Here is a 23930-nt window from a genome sequence, read left to right on the forward strand (position 1 = left end):
AAGGTGAGCATGTAAAAAGTGTGCAAGTTCGAGTTGACAGTCAGCAATATGTGCCTTCTCATCTGCCTGAAATGTCTTTGCATTATAAGAGATGAGCAGCAGCTCGTCATCACCACCACTCTGTTCTTTACAACCTTCTTTTTCATCGGAGTAGATCACCTCAGAAGAGCTTTCTTCATTCTCTTCCTTTTCAAGCACAAGCTCATCTTTGCTTTCTTCATCCCTCGTGCTGCAAACTGACGTTCTGTGTAAAAATGATCTGAGAAGAAGTTCATCCTCTTCATCTTGAAGCTTTAGGCATCATTCACTGGATGAAACAATCAATAATTTGAGTTGCAAGACAGTAAAAATATTAAAGAAAAAGTTCAAATCTTTTAAGCATCTTCACTGTCAATTTGTGATCAAAGTATTTAAAATATTTTTACCATCTTTTGTTATGAAAGATGATGAAAACGTTGAAAGCAGATTGCATAAAATATTAATAATCATTTCTTCAATCATTTTACAATCTTTCATACAAAGCTATGATGAAAAGTTTTAAAATCTTTTTTCACTCTTTTTTGATCAAAGATGATGAAAATATTGTGACTATGTCACATCCTTGTTTTCATATACTAAGCTAGTACTAAGTTATGGAGGTTAATGCTCAGGTTTATATATTAGCACTATACTAGTACTATAGTTCGAAGAGTAATATTAAGATTCTAATATTAGCAGTGTGCTAATACTAAGATTTAAATGCTAGTACTATGCTAGTATTAAGATTTGAAGGTTAGCGCTAAGCTAGTACTAAGGTCTGCAGATTACTGTCAAGGTTCAAAGGTTAGTACTATGCTAGCACTAAGCTAGTGCTAAAGTCAAAATGTTAGTACTATGCTAGTACTAGCATAGTATTGACCTCTAATGCTAGTACTAGCATAGTATTGACCTCTAAATGTTAGCACTAGCTTAGTACTAGCATAGTACTGGCATAGTACTAACCTTCAGGTTTTAGTACTAGCATAGTACTAACCTTCAGATCTTAGTACTAGCCTTCAGACCTTAGTACAAACCTCCAGACCTGAGTACTAGCATAGTACTAGCATAGTGGACTTTAGCACTAGCTTAGTGCTAGCATAGTACTAACCTTCAAACCTTAGTACTAATCTGCAGACCTTAGTACTAGCCTAGTACTAATCTTTAGACCTTAATACTAGCATAGTACTAGCATAGTACTAGCATTTAAATCTTAGTATTAGCATACTGCCAACATTAGAATCTTAATATTACTCTTCTGACTATAGTACTAGTATAGCTTAGTACTAGCTTAGTGTATGAAAACAAGGGTGTGACATAGTCACAATATTTCCATTATCTTTGATTAAAAAAGAGTGAAAAAAGATTTTAAAACTTTTTATCATAGTTTTATATGAAAGATTGTAAAATGATTCAAGAAATGATTATTAATATTTCATGCAATCTCCTTTCAATCTTTTCATTATCTTTTACAACAAATGATGTTAAAAATATTTTAAATACTTTTATCACAAATTGACAGTGAAGATGCTTAAAAGATTTGAACTTTTTTCTCAATATTTTTACCATCTTTCACCTCAAATTATTGATTGCTTTACCCAGTGATTGTTTATCATCGATGAATGGTCATATAGACTTTGAGGACAAGTCACAATCAGAAGCATCATTTGCAAACTTCTGTGACTCTTTCTTTGCTCACCATATCCAATCGTACAGGCACATTCCATTAAAGATAGAAGGTCTATATATGTAATCATCTACGACAGAGAGCAGTACAAACTTGCCTTGAGTTTGACTCAATATGACTTTTTCTGGAGCCTCTGGATTGGTGAATACCTTTGCTTCGGTGGTTGAATTCTCATCCTCCCAGGCTGTACATACTTCTCTCATAAAACTTTTCCACATGCATACATTAAAAGAGTAGTTTGTGTAGTAATTTTTATGCTTCAAGAGATACAAACAGGCCAATGGTCCACTGATCTCCACACCAGCTGTCAAAGCATTAACAATTTTTGTCAACAACATGTGGCCTTTCTGTATTCTGTCCGTGTTCCGGTGATAAGGGTCTTACTTCTATCGAATATCTTGCGGACTGTCTCAAACATTACGTGTATTTTCAGAGGGATTTTCATGATGTAGTCAGTTATATAAGCGATAACTGATTTGATCGCAGTTCCTGACATAAGACTTGTGATGTCCGTGTTGCATTAAAGAAGATACATAACTACTGGTGTGAGTGTGTTAATCTACGCTTCACCCTTCTTCATATTGAGAGCTCCTGTTTCAGGATTGATCATGGTTTCTGTATAAGTTGTTCAAGGGAAATGGACCTTGCAGGTCTCATACTTGTTATCCTTGCATCCTTGAAGACATCGATGATGATTTGAGAGATAAATGAGCTCATCCACCTCAAGAGACTGTTCATTCCATCATTTTTTTCCAGGTGGTGCACTTTTGACAGTCGTGGCAGTTTTTTTTCTGTACATCGAACAGGCACAGGTCTGGGCAGGGTAAGTGTAGGGGGAACGTGTCCTTCCTTTGCATTCAACTTATTGATGTGCTGGTAAATGTTCTCCATTGTTCTGTTCTGAAATTCTCCTACATGTACACTCTCAAGGCATTCTACTATCTCTCTCTGAAAACTGGAGTTGTGATTAAGAATTCTTTGTTGGATCTGCTGAGAACTTAAACAGTTCTTAATCTATATCATCATATGCATGTGCAACATTAGGCATTCTTGCTATTCAACCGTTTCATAGTAGGCAGTGGTCTCTCCATATATATCTCAGTGGGTCTGATTCACATCTAGGACATGTTTTATGAACAGCTCAACCATGAATTTGAAAAAGTGAGCACCTGCAATTGAATTAGACGCAATAAGCTGCCAGTGTTCATTGTTGGTATGAAACTCCAGTATGATCTCTTGTTTTGTGTCAGCAAAATAAAGTGCAATGGGGTGATTGATATCTGCTGGGGCAAAGGTGATGAACCAAGAAGGTGCACCCAGATAAGATGTCAGTGCCCATATTTTATTTCACATTCACTTTTGGTTCGTCAAAGATCCTTGCACTTTGGCTGCGATATGGTTCAAGTCATTGATAATTTTGAAACACTCCTTCTCTTCATCACTCTCAGGCTTTATGGGACCATTTGCGAGTCAGGTTATCAGACTTTCCAGAGTGGACAAAGGCAAGTTGACGATTTTGTTCGCAATCTCATGAAAATTTTGTTTTTTGATGAGCAAAAACCCGGTGATGGTCGCATTTTTAATCTGTTCGTAGTTGTAGGTGATGAGAGGAAAATAAGGTTCCAGTTGAAAACACTTATCATGATACATAAGCAACTGTTGCTTTCTTTTGGACTCGGACACCCATTTTGATCCACAATCATTGTTTAGGCCTCTCAAGCCATATAGAAATAGCCAGGGAAACATTTGAGGATACAGTTGAGAGTTATGATATAAGCTTTGAGGATTTTGTTCTTGACCAACACCCAGAATCTTGCTCTTTTTGAACTGATGAATAGCCTTTGCCCTTATTGATTGATAATCATCTGCCAAGAGGTTGACGTAGGCATCTCCAGTGAGCCTGTGAACGGTGAATGGACAGGAACCTTTCACGATACCTTTATCCAGATTCACATTGTTAACCGCAGTAGCTTCTGGAGCCTTGTTCATATATCCATCATGATAGTCTATGATCACAGGAGGAACATTCTCTGAGTAGGCATTGAGATTCTCATATGAGATGTTTAAGTTCATGTAATCTTCGTGGTTTAGCTTTAACCACTCCAATGCTTTAGTAACCTTGTTACGCCTTACTAAAAATGGTGTCCTGGCAAATTCTTTACCTATAGGTTTGCAAGATCCGATATATATGAATGCGAGGACTTCGTCAAGCTATTCCTGGCTAGGAGGCAAGCCTCAGTAAATCTTGAGCATTGGCACAGAATGGCATATGGCATTGGCACACATTTTCCACATACCTGATACCTTGACCTGAATTATGCAGTAGTTGTGCTTGACCCTTGATGTAAGCATTTTTTCACACCAGGTTAGGTCTCGCAATTGAAAAGACATCTCTCCAATCCAAAGACCATTAGCTAGAGCATCCGTCGAGAGTGAACCTTTTTCAAGATCACGTAGACATTCTGCATAAACGTGATCGCAAGTCGGTAGCACAACTGGTCCTTTCAGCTCCGCTATTGGATCTTGGATACTTTCTCGCTCCTTTCTGGTCATTGCTTATGTAGTGGGCATTAGTATTCGGAGGTCTACGTCACAATCTGACAGTTTGAAGAGAGTTGAAGTGAGATGCAATTGACCACACACAGCACAAGCAGATTTCAAGAATTTGTCCTTGTTGATGTCTTCACAAAAGTCATTGATCATTTGAGCGGACAGATCTTCCATCAGAGGAGATGGAGGAAATCTGACCATCTTTGTCTTCTTCATCTTGAGTTGAGTTTTTTGAGATCATTCTGTGCTTGTTAATGTGATCTTAGATGTAAATACTGAAAAGAGTTTGGGACATGACATGCAGTGGTGATCCAGGAGCAGAGCACATACTTGTTCTCTTGATGATCTACTTTATGCGACATAGTGTTACAGTTTCAGCACTTCATGGTCACGTGACACTTACAATTTATGGTTCATAAGTCTGATGGACATATTCTAGGGTTAGCAGTTTTTCGTTTTCATGATTAGACTCACTCTGGCATTTGCAATCCAGACTTCGTTCTAGGTTTTCTATTTCACCTATGCTTTTCTTAGCTCACCAATTACCTGGCTTGCAGCAGCTAAGCTCTGGTGTTTTATCTATCTTTAGGATAGTGGAACCCCCTGTACTAGTACCCCAGACTATAGGTCTGCAACTATATAAGGGGCACAGATCACGGAGAGAAGACCAACCTCTTCCTCCTTGTTTCTAAGACCCGTTCTTTCACTAGAACACAATTTGCATCCAAGGTTTTCCAAGCACTATGCAAAGCCCTTAAAATCAAGTCAGCTATGAGCACAGCCTACCATCCACAGATGGACAGTGAAATGGAGCGAATGAATCAAGAACTGGAGACATCTCTCTGAATGTATTGTGCTGAACAACCATAACAGTGAATCAATTCCTATCTGAAGCAGAATTTGCACATAATCTCCATACCCATCAGTGACAAAGAAGTCACCTTTTGAAATCTGGTATGGATATGAACCACGGAGAATGCCAGAGCTATTCTCACAGAATGAGACTTCTGACATTGATATGCAACTCAAGCTTCTCAGCACTATTTGCAAGGAGGTCACAGAAGGAATCATCAAGGCAAAAGCCCACGTATCAGCAAGAACCACAACAGAATCTCTGACATTCAAGAAAGAAGACAAGGTCCGGCTAGAAGCTGCTAATTTGAAAAGACCTTATAAATTGAACAAGCTAGCACTGAAATGAGAAGGATCTTTCTGAATCAAGGAAGCTCTGGAATCTCTCCCATTTAAATTAGACCTTTCCACATCATGGAAGATCCATTCAGTGTTTCATGCTGTGCTTCTCATGCCTTATCAGCAGACTAGCACACATGGGATAGTTATTCAACACCACCTCCAGATCTTATCGAAGGAGAAGAAGAATTTGAAATCAAGTCCATAATGTGACACTGAGCCTGATGCAGCAAGAATGAATATCTGGTTAAGTGGGCAGGATATTCACTGAGCTAAAATCATGGATAAAGAAAACTGAAATGGGCAATGCTAGTGAGCTTCTGTAAGAGTATAAAAAGGAGCATGACTTGGCCTGAACCCTCAGTTCTTAATGCCCATGCAGCACCCCGAGTATCTCAAGACTGCTATCGACTTTTTCACTAGAATCACTGAGCTTCTCAATGAAGTCCATGCCTACTCCTCCCATGATCATCAGTACCAGGTCATTCAGCAATTCTGCATCTACCTCACCATTAGAGAAATTGAGTACACCCTCCAGGATCTTGCCAACTTTGACCATGCCAACATTGAATATACAGTAACACAATCCATCTGAGACTGCATGGTGCTGCTCCTCTAAGCTGCAGATGAAGTTCACCACCTCTGCCTGATCAACAGATACAAGACAACATGACAGCAACTGTATCTAACACCTTGAGCCAATGGAATGATCAGCATTCCTTACCCATTCCCATTCCAAGTGAATAGACCCAAGGTAACACTCAAGGATGACATCGATATCAACCTAGATGAAACATGGGAAATGTTCATGCAAATAAATTACCCAATGTACCTCACAAAAGAACTTGACCTTCCCAAGCTCGACCCAGATCAGTGCAGAACCATTCTGACAGCAGTCTATGACTGACTCAGTGTGAAAACACCCCCACCTTCATATGATATAGAGCATCTGCTTCATTTTGATATTCTGCTGACATTCCTTTCATTTGCTCTAGATGCATTCAGCATGGTCCACTCTACCATATCCAGGGTTATGGCAATCCTACCAGAAGACTGCCCTAGAATGGCCAACATGTGATCTATGGACTGGTATGAACAAGAGGAGAGGAGCATCTGATTTTAGATATAAGCCATGGTCCTCTCTTCCCTCTACTGGACCATCACCTCCTCCTACTCTACGAAGAGATCTATTCTTGAGACAAAGAGAATCACATCACTCTACCTCCTCCATCAATGTCTCTCAACATTCATGTCACCACCACCATTTACAGCACGTTAGAGCCAGCCTGACTTGAAGATCTCAACAGTGACAGAGAAAAGCATCTTTCCCTGAATGACATCAGTGATGAAGCAGTTGTAGCTTCATGGAGGGAGTATCGATGATGGGAGGATGAAGAAGCTAAACCAGTAGGATGATGGATGACAGAAGGTGACTGGAAAATGAGAAGTGGCTGAGGGAGCTCTGTGGATGAAAAATAGGCAGGTCATGCTGATGATGAACAGCTGACCTGCCCCTACAACCACGTACCTGAGGATGGATTCTCACCAGCATCAGCTGACATTATCCATGAGCAAATAAAATATACTCAAGAAGCTAAGCTCTCGATCCACCCTGAGGCTAGACAGGTCTCACTCATCGCTCCTGACATTGTGACACCCTACAATATCTACATCACCATGCTGCTTACCTTCATGATGGAGTGTGATGGCCACTGGCTCTATATGCATCAGACTGGCACTAGTGACTTCACCACCTTTCACACCTTCATCTTCATCTGGGATAACCTGAAGGTCGCTTGACATCTCTATGCAGAAGACTCACCTCATCGAGTCTTCAGCCAATGGGTCACTCTTCAGTATCCACCTCCACTCCCTGGCATGCATGACTGGCATTCTATTTTTGATTGCACATGCATCATCAGTGTCCATTTTGTCAAAAAGGAGGAGGGTGTGAAGCAATATGAGGTTGAGTGGTTTAGGATGTTCTTCGACCAGGTCACCTACAGTGACACCAAGACATCTTATGAGTTCACGTCAGTCACCTATCAGCCCCTTGTCATGATGATTGAGCATCCAGAATGGCTGACTGATGGTATAGATTAACTCGAGCCTGTCTATCATCAAGATAGCTCCATCTTGCACTGGCAATCTATCAGTTTCTAACAAGTCTGAGGTGAGGAAGATGATGAAAGGGAGGTCATGCCTGACCACACTATCATTCTGGTCTACAGCAGACTGTATGTGTGAGAGGGTCATTCAAGGGGATCTGGTTGGTGAGTGAATTGTCAAGGGTCTTGCCAGTTAAAGAGGAGAGCTTGTGTTACAGTTTCAGCATCTCTTTTACAGTTATGTGATATTTATGATTCATAGGTCTTGAGGACATATTCTAGAGTTAGCAGTTTTTCGTTTTCATGATTAGACTCACTCTAGCATCTGCGATCCAGATCTCAGTATGTGTTTCACCTTGTACTAACATTAGCTCACCAATTATCTGGCTCGCAGCAGTTAGTAATGTGATTGTGATTTCTCTATATTTAGCTATACAGAGGCCCCTTGTACTAGTACCCCAGACTATAGGTCTGTGACTATATAAGAGGCACAGAACAGCAGAAGAAGACTAATCTCTTCCTCCTTATTTCTAAGAACCCCGTTCTCTGCACTAGAACCTCATTCCTAAGGAGTCACTTGATACTTCTGATCATCGAGATCAGTTGAAATTTGCACTCTCTCTCAAGGGGTGTTTAAGCTCATGCACTTGTCTAGAGTCTAATCAGCAAATCTAGTAACCTGTGAGTGAATGTGCAGTCACTAGAGACATGGAGGTATTTTCGAGCATGCTATATGCTGTGACAAATGTTAATTAGATAGTCAACCTTTAACAATAAAAAGTGGACATTACATGTGCCACTGCAAATCTAGAATATGATAGCCAATATGAAACTGTGGTATATTACAAACCATAGTTTGAGAGTATTATACTTCTCATAAGAAATTCAACATAATGGATTGGCGGGGGTTGACATTTATATTTCCATATTTGTGACTATGTGCATTCTGTAAAGTTTGAATTTGGCCTGTAGAATTTTGCACAATCCCATGTATGGCCTCAAATGTTAATTTTACTAGACAAATTAAATCAATACAAATAATGAACTAGAATCTGACTATCTAATTATTATTTGCTAAGCATATTATATGCTTGAAAATGGCACCATGTCTCCTGTGAGTAGCTGCTCAGTGAGACCTAGCAAGGGTAGAGTGAAGAACCACACTGCTACCTCATGACTAGAGTCACAGACACTACTATAAACATCATTATAGTCAGGTTGACTATTGAAGACTCAGTATACATCTTATACTTAGGTCTTTGTCCACTGCAGAGTGGACTAGTGCATGTGAGAAAGCACACGTGATCAGGAAGGTTTACGGGAAATGCTTCATAATAAGTACTAACATTTGAACTTTAGTACTAGCTTAGTGCTAGCATAGTACCAACCTTCAGACCTTAATACTAGTATAGCGCTAACATATAAACCTGAGTATTAACCTCTATATCTTAGTACTAGCTTACTATATAAATAAGGATGTGATATAGTCACAATATCTTCATCATCTTTAATCAAAAAAGAGCGAAAAAAAGATTTTAAAACATTTTATCCTAGTTTTGTATGAAAGGTTGTCAAATAATTGAAGAAATGATTATTAATATTTCATCCAATCTCCTTTCAGTCTTTTTATCATCTTTCACAGTAAAAGGTGTTTAAATACTTTTATCACAAATTGACAGTGAAGATGCTAGAAAGATTTAAACTTTTTCTTCTTTATCTTTATCATATTTCATCTCAATTTATTAATTGTTTCATTCAGTGAATGCTAGTACTGTGCTAGTACTATGCTAGCACTATGCTGGTACTCAGGTTTAAATGTTAGTATCACATTCTTGTCATCATTTAGCACTAAGATATGAAGGTTAAACTCAAGTTATTATATTAGCACTATACTAGTACTATACTAAGACATTAATCTTAGCAGCATGCTAATATTTAGATTCAAAAATCAGTACTAAGGTTCAAATGTTAGTACTAAGGTTTGAAGGTCAGTACTAAAGATTGAGCATATGCAATCATCAATATATTATGAGACAATATGTAGGCTAGTAGTGCTCTATAGTGCATTATAGCCACTCATAGTATATTAAAGTTGCAGATGAATGTTAATACTATGCTAGTAAATGCTAGTACTAAGCTAGTACTCAGATGTGAAGGTTAGCACTAAGATGTCAACGTTAGTATTGTGCTAGCACTAAGCTAAAACTAAGATCTGACAGTTAGTACTAAGGTCTATATGCTAGTATTGTGCTATTACTATACTAGTACTAAGGTCTATATGCAAGTATTGTGCTATTACTATGCTAGTGCTAAGATCTGAAGATCAATACTAGCTTTAAAAGATAGTACTAACATCTGAATCTGAGTATTAACCTTTAGATCCTAATATTCTAATATTGGCTTAGTGTCAAATGATAATGATGTGACATGGTCACAATATGTTTATCATTTTTGATAAAAGAAAAATGAAAAAAATTTAATTTAAAAGGCCATTAAATAATTGAAAATAATTACATTAAAAAGCCATTCTTCTCAGCTTTTGAATGAGTATCTGTTGAGAAAATATTTATGCTATGTTCTAAAGATATATGCAATTCTATCAGACCTATTCATTTACACACTTGTATCACTAATGATTCAAAGCCTCCAAATGTGAAAACTCTAGTTCTCAATTAATCAACCCTGTGCCATAAGCACTGCCTTAACCCATTTAGATAAACTTTTGATCAAGCTCTGATTCACAAACCTGTCAATACTCTTTCATTTCTTTTTCAATTGCTTTCACAATTCTGTAATCTGTTTGAGTGGCTCCTCATGCCTTGCCAATCATTTGTAAAATAACTTCAAAGATGATATATGAAATTAAGCTTTCATAATTGATTATGTCATATTATAGTCTTAGTAGTATTCTTTCTTTAAGTCAGCTAAGTCATGCTTGAGATTATTATCTTGCTGAAACACCATCTCCTTTACTTTTGCTGTCATGCTCCAAGCCACTGTGAAGCTCATTTCTCAAAAATACTAGCATAAAGGTCAGATCCATCTTGCCATCAGTCTTACAAGTATATCTCATTTCTGTCCAAACTATACAGCTCCACATTATGAGTGATCTTTCATTATTTTGACGATATAGCATATCTGAATATGTTGAGCCAGACAAGTTCTACCTGTGCTATGTTTGATGTTTCAGATTATGATTTGTATAGTGCATCAGTGTTTGATCAAAAGCATACATACTATGCAATATACTCAATGAACATGGTGAGTGTGATTATATCTATCTATAGCAGACTTTCAGCTTAAAAGAGTGAATAATTGTGAGGGCTACAGGATCTATAAATATGCCATCCACCCAGGATTTGCAAACCAAGTTTAAGATAATGAAAAGCTCTTCTGAGGTCACTTTGATATTTTGACACAGCTCAAATTATGCAGTACTACAAAGGTTCATGACATTGTGAGAGGGGAATTGAATGTCCAGAAAGGGCATCAGAGGGCTTGAGGGCTCTGAATGGTGGCCTCAACCAAGTTTCAGATAATGAAAAGCTCTTCTACATTTTAAATATTGCAGACCCTGCAGCATTATATATCACTGAAAAAGATGACACAGATATCTAAAGCTTGTGTTCTGCTGTCTTTCAGTCTTCATCTTCTAATGTTATCATTCACCTTCATTATCACCACTACAATGTGGTCATGAATGCAGAAGATGCTTTCATTTATTTATGGAACTGCAGTTTATTACTCTAAAGAGTCCTCTAACAAGTTAGGTCGTTTAAAAAATTTTCAGAGTGGCTGCAACCCCTTTTTTCTAAAAAGACTTACTTCACATGCCAAAGCTGCCATGAAAAACTGATCAGAAAATATGTATGTATTTGCCAATAATCCTAACTTCTTAGCATTTATAACAAATCAGAAGCAAATTCAGCTAGATTCTGCTGTGTACATTGAAGAACAAGGCACAAAATATGGCTTGTGTGATATTATCTATTTTGATGGGTTTCACTTCACTGCAAGGATTGTTGACATGAATGGTCAAATGCGGTACAATGACAGAATTGTTACAGGTAATACTTTAACATTAGAAGACCCTTTGAAGATGGCACAACCTACTCACCTCAATAAAGCACATGATAGATTAAGCTCTATGGCAATCTACATTAAACTCTGCTGAACCTCACCATCAGTAATGAAAACACAGTCTGTCACACACTATCACCTTTCAACTGTCTTCTTTGTCATCATATTATGTTACTCTAAAAACAGCTGCATCTTGAACAATCACACCATTCTTGATCTTTGTCAAAGAGACTGATATTTTAATGTGAATAACAATATATACCTCTCAATCAATGTGGTGAATATTTATCACAAACTTAGGACGCAGAGCGCTGACTAAGCCTATGACCTTATGATCAAACACTTGCTGACTGTTGTCGATGTAAGGATGGACACAAAAGATGATCAAGGTAAAGCAGTGTCTTGCAAGTGGACGCTGGTGACACTTTATGGATAGGTGTAGCAGAGATGAGAATAAGTCTGGGGGACTTATGCGTCTCAGAGCTCTGGCTTATATACATGACCGGAGGGACCCTTGGTACCCTGATACCCCAGAACCACTAGCTAATGGACATTGTCTGATTGGTTACCACTACCTGTCAGACTATGTGTGTCATGCATGCTGAACCTCTGAACTACTTAGTAAGATCATGGGAATGGTATTGCCTGTAATGGCTACATCTCTGGTGGCGTGGTATCTATCTATCTCGTGTATGTGAACTAATATCCCCTTAAGGACATATCTCTGATGGCGTGTGTCTCCATCCTAGGATTCTTCCAGAGTCTGACCGTTGCTTCTAGGTGGGATGATATTACTGTATAAGTTAGGCTTACCTAATACCAGCACTACTTGTCACATGTGTGGATCTCATGTGATATGTCACGTGACTAGACTTGGACCTTCGAGGCACCTAGGACTGTCAGTACTTCGTGTACCAGTTCGTTCCTTTCTGGACAGTCTAGCGCTGGTGTTATGTAATGTCCTAGTCACATGCAGATGAAAAAACGTGAAAATCTGTGACAGTACCCCCCCTTCTAGACAGTTCGTCCCGAATCTGGCTTTTTGCATGATTTCTGAAAATAATTATCGCCTGTTAAACCAAATCCACGGTCCTCGAGCTGAGGGTTTGAGGTAGTCAACCAGTGAAATGACAGGGGTGATAATACGTTCAATGATAAGTTGAGCGACTCGATCGCCCAAATTAACTGTGAAGTCATCGTTTGTATTATTGATTAGCAAAATCTTGATTTCACCTGTGTATCCTCTGTCGATTACATCAGCGCCTATGTCGATGCCTTTGACAGCTAACCCACTTCGTGGCGCAATTCGACCATAGGTCCCTCGAGGTGTTGTAAAGTGAAGTCCTGTGGTTACCAATCCTCTTGAATGTGCTCGGATGGTTGTGGGTTCAGATGTGGCTAAATCCATTCCAGCATCATCTTCATGGACATATTTTGGTGCTCGTGCATTTGGCTTGTCTAATGTAATTTGAAAATCTCTAGAATGATCCCAATCATCTCTATCCTGATCATATATCTGAATGGTATCAGTGGCGGGGTCATAGACTTGACCTGTTCTTCTGGATGGAAAAATGCCATCGACCGGAGTTGTATCAATGAGAGATATTGGTTGCGGTGCGTCAGGATTTTTTTGTGAAATTTCTTAATGAGACACGGAGATTTCTTCGAATTGGCAGCGGGTTTCCAAGTTTCTTCAGCTTTGGAATAACCCTTCCAATGCACCAAATATTGAAGTTTGCCACAAATGACACGAGAGTCGACTATATACTCGACTTTCCATTCTTCGCCAGTCTTCTTTTTGATAGAAAAATGAGGTCTGAAGGTGCGGCCTGATATTTCATCTTCATGGTAGAGCACGAGCTTGGATGCATGAAAAACTGGATGAACGCTGTATTGTCACGGCATTTTGAGTCTGTATGTGACTGGTCCTAGTTTTTCTACGATTTCGAAGGGTCCATCTCTCCATTGTGTCAGTTTGGCTCCCGATGTTTGCCAATCTTTAGTGGAGAGTAATACTTGATCTCCAACTTTGAAAGGTGTGGGTCGTACGGATTGATCGTAATACCACTTCATGCGCTCAGCTGCTAATAGAATGGCTGCCTTCGCTTGCTCTTGCACTTCTACTCATGCCTGCATTATGGAATCTAGCGTATTATGCTTTATGGAGTCCATTATCGTTGGTTCTGCACGTGGATGTCTACTGTATTTGACAAAGAATGGTGAATTCTTAGTGGCTTCAGAAGCCTGATTGTTATAGACAAATTCGGCAGTTGGAAGTAATGTACTCCAGTCTTCCACGCATTTATCAGTATAAATACGAAGATATTGCTCTAGCGACTGATTTGTTCTTGCCGAAGACATTGTTGATTGTATCCCAGGGAGTTTGCATACTTTCTGGAACAATGCACTTGCAAACTGAGTACCTCTATCTGAGATAATCTGTCTCGGAAGACCATGCTGTGTCCACACCCTCTCATAGAAAGTATGAGCAAGGTCTGATGCTGAGAACTCATTAGTGATTGCAAAGAAATGTGCTCATTTGGTCAAACGATCGACAACTACCATAATTGCATTGAATCCATGAGATTCTGGTAATTGAGTAATTTAATCGACAGAGACAATTTCTCAAGGTTCTGTTGGAACCTCATTTGGCTGTAATTCTCCATATTTTGGCTGATTGATGTTCTTGTTGCGTTGACAAAGGTCACAAGAACCAACATACTTTTTGACGTAAGTGGACATTCCCGGCCACCAGTAATTACGAGATAACATCTCATATGTCTTCCATCTTCCAGGATGACCTGCACTGGCAGCTTCATAATGACGCTGGACAATTTCTCATCTAAGTGATTCCTTATTATCTGCTTTTGGCACATAGACTTTGCCTCGGTATAGTAATATCCCACTTTCGAAGTTCCAGTCTTCGAGTCCTTTCGAGAACTCTCGTTGTCCTTTCTTGAGTAGGTCTTGATATAATCTGTTCACATTGTCGTCTTGTAGTGATTCCTTGATCTTGTCCACCAAATCATGATCTGTGATGACTGCGAGATGGGTATGTTGAATAGCTTTAATCGTGAAATATTCCAGTTTGAGCAGAGTCTTGTCAGAATTATCGAGATTTACCCCCTCTTCATGATCTGGCCTCCTGGACAGAGGATCAGCATGATGCATTGATTTCCCTGATTTGTGATGTAGTTGTTTGTTGAACTGTGTAAGATATAGTGACCATCGAGCTTGCCATCTCGTCAACTTTTGTGCTGATTTGAAATAGGTTAAATTCTGATGATCGGACCAAATTTTTACCGGGAGCAGATGACCTTCGAGATATTGTCGGTATTCTTCTAATGCTCGAATAATTGCGAGCATCTCTTTGTCATAGATTTCATAGTTCCGCTCAGCCTCATTGAGGCTTTTTGAATAGAATGCGATTGGATGTCACAACCCATCGTCTTTGAGTTGTTCCAGGCATGCACCAGTGGCAAAATTACTGGAATCCGTTTCTAACCAGAATGGATGAGTATCATCCAATAATGCCAGAATTGGAGCTGAAGTAAAGGCATTTTTGAGAGCGTTAAATGCCTGTTGTTGTTTCTTTGCCCCATATCCATTTCTGATCCTTTTGTGTAAGGATATTGAGTGGTCGAGACTTTTTGGCAAATCCTTCAATGAATCGACGATAGAAGTTAGCGAACCCAAGAAAAGCTTGTACTTGCTTAACCTTTTTGGGTTCAGGCCAGTCGAGTACACCGGTGACCTTTTGAGGATTCATACGAACCTTGCCTTTAGAGATGATCATCCCTAAGTACTCAATCGAAGGTTGTTCAAAAAAGCACTTTTCTGGTTTGGCAAAAAGGTCGTTGTCCCGTAATCTTTTAATTACCTCTTTGGTAATCTTCTGATGTTGTTTCAGATTATTGGTGAAGATTAGAATATCATCGAGGTAGATGATCACATGGCCTTCATGAATAAGATCATCTAAAATCTCATTCATCATGTGTTGGAAGGTGGCTGGTGCGTTACAGAAACTGAAAAACATAACCGTGGCCTCATATAAACCGTGATGCATCACAAAAGCTGTTTTCCATTCGTCACCCTTGCGGATGCAAACATTATTATATCCCCATCTGAGATCCAGCTTGGTGAATATTGACGCGTTACTGAGCTGATCGATAAGCTCGCTTATTCGTGAAATAGGGAAGCGATTCTTCTTGGTTATAGCATTAAGTTTTTGGTAGTCTTGGACCAGTCTTAGAGTGCCATCTTTCTTTTTGACAAAGAATACCGGGGCAGCAATAGGTGATTTTGACTTTCGAATGTAGCCTTTTGCTAGATTTTCATCGATCCATGAATCTAGGGAATTTCTTTCCTCAGGATTCATAGGATAGAGTTTGCTTGGTCATGGTAATTCATGTTCTTCTTCAAACTCGATTGCATGATCATAAGGCTTTCGAGTTAGCATTCTTTCAGATGCTTTCTTGAAGAAGACATCACCGAATAAATGTAGATAATCTGGTACTAATTTTTCCCAAGATTCTACTTCATTAATAACCTGATCTCCTGGGCTGCCAGTGTCTGACTGGGGTACCGCTCCTTTCAGATCTTCTTCTGGTTCAGCATAGCTGCAATCTGCTATAGAAAGTATCATGCGGGCTATTTGTTCAGCTTCGGGATCGTCCATCTTGACCCACGAGATTATAGGATTTACTGCATCAATGTTGTGTCCATTAAACATTCTGAATGCAGTTGGCTCCTCTTCTGCCACTTGTTGTGCTCGTTGCGAGATTTCTTCAGCTTCCTCTCTCGCAATGGCTTGTTATTTTTTTATGAAGCCTCTGGTGGTGACACGTACTCGAGCATCGTGAGTATTTCCATTCTCCAGCTTGCCAGTTGATTTCTGGATTATGCTGACATAAATATAACATTCCAATGATCATGTCTAGTTTTCCGATGTCCGTGACTAGCAGACGGCGGGTGGAACCATGATCTCTGACTTTGAAATATGCTTTTACATAGTCAGTTATTTTGCCATATTTGTTTTGAGATCCATCAGCATTGTACACTTTGTACGTCATATTAAGCTTGGAGGTCGCGATTCGATTGTTTTTTTACGAATCGCTTGCTGATATACATGAAATATGCTCCTGAGTCGACTAAAGCTTCGGCACTCGATTTTTTGCCATACACCCATAATGTAACTGGTAAATAGAATGATGATAAATTTGGAGAAGAATTCTTTATTGTTACATTATCATCCTCTGCGTTGCGATGATCTACAGAGATGTCTGATCTGGGTGCTAAATGTACAGGTCTTATATAATGTTCTGGAGACTCTGACGAGCTGCCTACAGATCCCCTTTGAAAACCCTTCTGATCTCTTTGTGAAGAGCCTTCTCCTGCCTTCCTTGATGGAATGGATCCATTTGCCCTCAGACACCTGAGCCTTGAGAGGATCATGGCAAAATCTTCGTCCAACTCAGATGCATCAGGCTCACTTTCTGAGTGGATGCTGCAGTCGCTGATATGCGCAGCTGTCTCCTTACTCTTCTCCTTAGTCTTAGAGGAAGAGCTCTTCTTCTTTGACTTCTTTTCTTCTTCTTTGGTGTCAGAGCTTTCGCTCTCTGCATCTGATGAAGCGGAATCAGATACCACCTGTCACGTCTTGGATGACTTTGACTTCTTCTTGTCATCGTTCTTTTTCTTCCCGTCCTTCTTCTTTGCAGCTGTCTCTTTCTCCTTCTCGATCTGCCTCTTGACATGGTCCAATTTGAAACAATCGGTGCAATACTTGCTGAAACGTTTTGATGATTTGAAGAATGTGGGTTTGTTCTTCTTGCAGTTGGCACAAACCAACTTATCATCTTGTACGCTTCGTGCTTTGCCCGATTTACTCTTCTCCTTCTTCCTGACTGCATCAACCTCCATAGCATTTGGGTCCTTGGTTTTGGCCTTGGCATGGTGGCCTTCTCGTTGTAGTGATGTGAATATCCGAAGTGCGAATGTAAGGAACTCGGTCCATTTCTTGAGCCAGTTGTCCTTGGTCGTGTCTGCCAGCATGAGCAGCCACGTTTTCTCTGGAATATGTTTCTTGATCTTTTCGATCAAGTCTTGATCTAAGAAGCCTGTACCGGTTGCCTTTGGACAAAAGTCTTCTGCGAACTTTCGGAAGTCTCGATGATCCTTCTTGACGAAGGCTTCTAACTCCGTTCGCTTCTTATCGTCCTTGTCCAATGATTCATATGCCATGCGAAGTTCAGCTACGAACTCTGCCCAAGTTCCTGGTGCCTTATTGTGTTCGTTTATCTCTGTAATCCAATGTCGCATGTATTCGCGTGCTCCTCCTTTCAGGAGCAAGAGGGTAGACATAATTTTGGACTCGTCTTTGGTATGTCCAGTATATTTCAACCAAAGCATTACTTGTTCGAGCCAATCATCGAGATTGACTCCGTCCTTATTGTCGCCATATTTTTTTGGCTGGTCAATTTTTACGCCTTTAGCCTTGCAACCAAACGATGGCTCATCACCATCGTCCATGTCGTCGACATTGTTACCACCTTGCCCTGCCTTCCTTCCCTGCATAGATGCCCATGCGTGAAGTCAATCATGTGATTTCTTTAAATTTTCGGTCCTTGTTTGGAGATCCTTGACTTCATCGTCAAATGCCACCAATGATTCATTAATGGCCTTGTTATCCTCAGTTAAAGCTGATGAGGTTTTCTTCAAGTCTGAGATTTGAGACTCAGATTGTTGGCGATGTTGATCTAAGAAGACCGTGCAATTGTGGAATTCGGTGGTGCTTTGTTGAGTGCGTTCTGCTTGTTGATTAATTAGCAGTTCATAATGCACAACAGTTTGTTGTCGCATTTGCTCCACCACATTGGTGACGAGATCGACTACCCAATTTTTGACATCGTTGGGTATTTGGGCAGTGGGGGATGCGGTGTTGGCGAGAGCTTGCTGAACAATAGGATTAGGTGGTTGTAAAATGATATTGAGTCATGCGGAAAGCTCCGGAGATGGAGCACGAGAGAAGCTTGGATCATTTGGGGTGGGGGTCACCATATTACAATTCCTCCTCTACTTCGTGAAGATGTTCTTCAAACTCGATGATATGTCTATTTGTGATCGTGGCTGATCGGGCAATTACTCGTCCTGAGCGCTGGTTTTGCAGCAAATAAAGGTCTTGGTATATGACCTTGACGAAGGGTTGCCACAAAAACCTAGTTTTGTCCCTGACTGCGGGCCACTGGTGATTATGATAAATTTCGCAAATATGCTCGACTTCTTCGAGCCAATCGACGAAGCTATTGTAAGCTTCAGTGAGATGATCTTCAGGTTCTTCAGTTCCAATAGGGATATAGCAGATATGAACTGTGACATTCCTCCAATCAAATTCTGGATAGATTTGAAGGGCGTATATATGATATACGTCATTCGATGTGAAACGTATCCTCGTATGTAGCAAACGCTTCACCTGCTCTGTCCTGGAGAACTCGTGGAATTGAATCCCAAGGATAGTCAAAAGTGTGACCGATTGGATTGAGGTGCTCGAAGTTATCAAGATTGTTCGATTCACCAGATGAAGACATATACAAAGTAACTATTTGTATCTACAGCAAAGGTCACCCTGTGACCTGTATTCCTAGACGATATTTCTGGATAATATCTCTGATTATCCAGTGAGCTTCTCCACCCTGATGCTTCCTCTCCTAAAGGTAGTTGCAGAAGTCGCGAACCACGTGTTGGTGAACGAAGGAAAGCTTGAATTCTGCGATGTCAGTGCAGATGGATTCGAGCTTGAGTATGAGATGCTCGAGGTCGAAGATGTCGTGATCGTCAAGCTGATGATGGTACCGTTTGGTGAGTAGGATACAAATCTGTCGAAGGGTGCCTTCGACGCGCTGAGTCGAGATGATGGAGATGGCGAGAGGATAGATGAAATGAGATCCAGTAGTGGTCTCAATGTATGTCCCTTGATTGAGATCTGGACCAGATGGTCCTGCAGGTAGACTCAGTCGCCTGACTGAGGGAGTCTGAATAATAGAAACTGAACTTGTGCCACGAGGGGGCCGACCTTCAGTAGAAATGTGTCCTGGCCTTGGCAGGGGTCATATGGGCCGCTGCTCGTAGAACTCTTCTAGAGTTCTTGCTCGAGAATGATGGATGACACCGTCAATGCTACGCAATGCCTTGGTGTGGCTTACGCTGGTAGAGTCGGCAACTGATGGAGCATCAGGTGAAGATATGACACCGCTAACATGCAGGTGGACGTGCGAGTACGCTGGGTGGGCACTCGAGGCAGGTAAGATAAGCAGACTTATTCTTCTATCACAAACTTAGGACGCAGAGTGCTGACTAAGCCTATGACCTTATGATCAAACACTTACTGACTGTTGTCGATGTAAGGATGGACACAAAAGATGATCAAGGTAAAGCAGTGTCTTGCAAGTGGGCACTGGTGACACTTTATGGATAGGCGTAGCAGAGATGAGAATAAGTCTGGGGGACTTATGCATCTCAGAGCTCTGGCTTATATACATGAGCGGAGGGACCCTTGGTACCCTGATACCCCAGAACCACTAGCTAATAGACATTGTCTGATTGGTTACCACTACCTGTCAGACTATGTGTGTCATGCATGCTGAACCTCTGAACTACTTAGTAAGATCATGGGAATGGTATTGCCTGTAATGGCTACATCTGCGGTGGTGTGGTATCTATCTACCTCGTGTATGTGAACTAATATCCCCTTAAGGACATATCTCTGATGGCGTGTGTCTCCGTCCTTGGATTCTTCTGGAGTCCGACCATTGCTTCTAGGTGGGATGATATTACTGTATAAGTTAGGCTTACCTAATACCAGCGCTACTTGTCACATGTGTGGATCTCACGTGATATGTCACGTGACTAGACTTGGACCTTCAGGGCACCTAGGACTGTCAGTACTTCACATACTGGTTCGTTCCTTTCTGGACAGCCTAGCGCTGATGTTATGTAATGTCCTAGTCATGTGCAGATGAAAAAACATGAAAATCTGTGACAATATTATAATAAACTTATACAATTAATTATGAAGAATATCAGGATCTCAGAAATCATTTCTGCCAGAAATGACCCTCTTACCCAAGTCACTGTGCATGGAATGAGCCAAAAAAAATTGAATAATATGTGTGTGCATGCACACTAACTTCAGATTTTTGATATCTGATTGGCTGTCTCACTGTCTGCTCATCTAGCACCTTTCTTTTCTCATGTCACCATATTGCACTGTCTGCTCATTTATCACATCACATCAACATGTTTTTCAGCTGTTAGGCTATGCATTTTTTCACTGGTAAAGACTTCAGTGTAATAGATGGTTCAGGCAAAGGATAAGAGATGAGGATGCTAGAGCATGAGATAGAGATTCAAAGATGTAGCAGGAAAGTGAGAGGCTGTAAAGCTCATGTACTGGTGTTGGCTCAATGAAGAAGAGCCTGAGTAGAGAGTGAAGACAATTTTACTGTCTACAGAATTAGCTAAATATGTACATAATCAGTTTTTATACCTAAAAAGTCTATAAACTAGCTAAGTGAATCAATAACCATAATGCATTGTAATTCACCATTACATTTAAGAAGCAAACTTTCATCAGTGGATGGAAGAACTCCAGCATTGAACACCTCTTCAGGAATTCTACCTTGAGAAAGCCAATGAAATGCCTACTTTATGGTACTACACACCAATCAGTATCATGGTTTCAAGATCAACCTTAATCAGTTCAAGAATATTGGAGTACATCTTAGGCTTATCATGCAAATAACCAAAAATGGGCATCAAGTGTCATTCTGATGCACTGATTGTCTGAGAATGTTCACCTTTAAACACTTGCTGACAGTACAAAATATGCTATGTCTATGTGCACCAATCTGACCACGTCAACTCCACTCAGACACATGACTGCAGGTGTGATGCTTATAAGGTTAAATGCTCACTAGTTTGATGTAGATAAATTATTGATGATTGTATTCACCTATCTTATCACAAATTAGATATCACTGATGACACTACCTGCACAGCCATGAACAATTTCACAGATATTGCCAAAGCTGGCCATAATGTCTCAGCAGGTGTGTCTGTCCAAATTTGGAGCAATATATGATTTAACAATTCTGCTCACCAGATGCTGATAACTGAGATAGCTTGGCTGAAGATGATGATTGGTTTGCCTGTGAACAGGATGACATCAATCCACTCATAGATGGTATATTTAATCACACATGAGTTAGTCTCACCTTTACTGATATAATGCTTGTCAGACACTCCATTTGTCAAACTCATTATTAATGTCAACTTTGGCAAAGAACTGGATTTGCCACAGATAAAATGATCTCAACATTCTGTATGGCCTTAGAGAACAAGCTTGAGTTTATCTTGTAGATGCTCATACAGAAGTTGTCTCGTGGTCACTTTAATAGCACAATATGTGAGCACATCCACAATGTGTTCAGAAATGACTATGCTATGCATGACCACCAGGCATACTCCAACATCATCTATTATGTGGCCATCAAACTGAGAAAAGATAAACAATCTCTCCATGACTTCCTTGCTTCATTGTCAAAACCCCTGTCCCATCATCAAGAGCTTCTGCAACAGTTGAAAAGTGGCACTCTCATCACCTTCGACTCAATGCAAATTAGTTGAATTCTCTCCCTTGATATGTGGGCCTTTCAGTGAAGTGACTTTGTGCTGCCTATCACTCATCTGAAATGGCTTGTTTTTTTGAGGCTCTTAGACAGTGCAGGTTGACCTGGTTATTTAAGAAACATCAGAAGGTCAATGATCTGATGGAGAATAGATATCAGTAAATGTTTGTTGTTGCAATTCCTTCATTCACAGGATGTTTCATCAAGAGGGTGCTCTGATACATGTGCTTCAAATACTTCAGTTTACACATCAGTTTTTGATATCAAATCTGAATGTCTCTTTTACACCTGTATATTTGTGTCATCCACTCGCAACTTGCTCACTCATTCATCCTTGCCATTTATTATGATTGGATGGGTGATCATCATTGCAAAGAGGATGAATACATCTATCTCATGACCTTTCTAACATATTTCATGTAGAGTATTGCTAAATGACATCCTCAAATTAATTATGCCATGAGCAGTGAACCACTCTGACATTGAGTGATATTCCATTTCTTTGTTATTTGACATGGCTATAATATAAAGTCAGATGTAAGATGACTTTTCAGTGATCGAGAAATTTTTGCTGTGCACATTTGGACCACTCAACTTACAATCAATGGATAGTCTCATCTATCTCATCTAATCAGCTGCTGTATACCACATAATGTTTAATTGGAATCAGACAATCTATCTGAAGAAATCAACATAATAAGATGCAACTCACATAAACCATCTCTGACATGACCTTCTTGAGCATTCATGCCCTTAACAAATGCATGATTATCTCAAACTCATCTTGCACAGCAATGCTCATCATATTGTATCTGCATTTTGTGCTCATTACTTATGTATAAAGCACCTTTTCAGTGCTACATACATGGGCCATTGAACAGTTTGTCTCATAGTGTATGAAGATTCATAGTTCTATGGATATCTCTATATATACAGTCAATATACTAAATGACGCAAAGAGGTGTCAAAGAAAGTCACTAGAAATGCATTCAATGTCTTTCACATATCATGAAAGGGCACTATATATATTTCTAAGACAATGCATAAATTGTTAAAGTAGACTAATAATCAATGGTACTATTTTGCTGAAGGAACCAGAGCATCACAGTTGCTGACAGATGGTAGTTAACATTATTGAGAAGTCTGAATTCTTTTTTTCATTGAGAACCTCATAGACACAGATAAAAATCAAAGAATAGCAAGCATGTATAAGTGTATATCTGTTAGAAGAATAAAGGCAGTTTTGCTATGAGCAGTGACAATGGTGAAAAATCTCTACTAATGGCAATTGTGTTAATCATGTGAAAGGCTAGAGTGGACAAAAAAACAAATGTTTTTATTGCTTATCATATACTCAGCTCCAGTTGAGTTTAAACAAAATAAAGTTACTTATTAATGAACACATGATAGCCTTTCCTCCATAGTTAAAGATGTTCACAGATCATTCAGAGCAATGAAACGATTATTCAGGTCAAACTGTTCTTTTCAATAATCTCACTAACAAGGCAAAGCCAAGTGTATGCTCTATGAAAGATGGAAAAATGTTGTTTATACTGTGATGCATAGTGCAGATTCTGTTACATTTTCTATTACTGCAAAACTTTGGTACAGATA

At 39.7% G+C, this 23930-nt stretch overlaps 5 protein-coding genes across 5 annotated transcripts; 2 read left to right on the plus strand and 3 right to left on the minus strand.

Moving 5' to 3' along the window:
- Positions 1-1710: 1710 nt before the first annotated feature.
- LAESUDRAFT_644879 (uncharacterized protein) lies at positions 1711-2040 on the minus strand (the record flags this gene model as incomplete). The annotated part of the gene is made up of 1 exon (XM_040903883.1): positions 1711-2040. The coding sequence occupies one exon, from the start codon at positions 2038-2040 to the stop codon at positions 1711-1713; it is 330 nt and encodes a 109-aa protein (XP_040768166.1).
- Positions 2041-3172: 1132 nt separating this feature from the next.
- Positions 3173-3913, minus strand: LAESUDRAFT_644583 (uncharacterized protein; the record flags this gene model as incomplete). Its single annotated transcript, XM_040903866.1, has 1 exon — positions 3173-3913. A coding segment is annotated over one exon (741 nt), but the record flags the coding sequence as incomplete, so codon positions are not given.
- A 345-nt stretch (positions 3914-4258) lies between these two features.
- On the minus strand, positions 4259-4453 carry LAESUDRAFT_644660 (uncharacterized protein; the record flags this gene model as incomplete). Its single annotated transcript, XM_040903871.1, has 1 exon — positions 4259-4453. One exon carries the CDS (start codon positions 4451-4453, stop codon positions 4259-4261), a length of 195 nt encoding a protein of 64 aa, XP_040768168.1.
- A 6963-nt stretch (positions 4454-11416) lies between these two features.
- Positions 11417-11725, plus strand: LAESUDRAFT_645198 (uncharacterized protein; the record flags this gene model as incomplete). Its single annotated transcript, XM_040903905.1, has 1 exon — positions 11417-11725. One exon carries the CDS (start codon positions 11417-11419, stop codon positions 11723-11725), a length of 309 nt encoding a protein of 102 aa, XP_040768169.1.
- Positions 11726-19325: 7600 nt separating this feature from the next.
- LAESUDRAFT_755939 (uncharacterized protein) lies at positions 19326-20562 on the plus strand (the record flags this gene model as incomplete). The annotated part of the gene is made up of 2 exons (XM_040912101.1): positions 19326-19488; positions 20540-20562. The coding sequence occupies 2 exons, from the start codon at positions 19326-19328 to the stop codon at positions 20560-20562; spliced, it is 186 nt and encodes a 61-aa protein (XP_040768170.1).
- Between the last annotated feature and the right edge of the window lie 3368 nt (positions 20563-23930).

The sequence above is a fragment of the Laetiporus sulphureus genome, assembly GCF_001632365.1.
Source record: "Laetiporus sulphureus 93-53 unplaced genomic scaffold LAESUscaffold_5, whole genome shotgun sequence".
NCBI lineage: Eukaryota > Fungi > Basidiomycota > Agaricomycetes > Polyporales > Laetiporaceae > Laetiporus > Laetiporus sulphureus.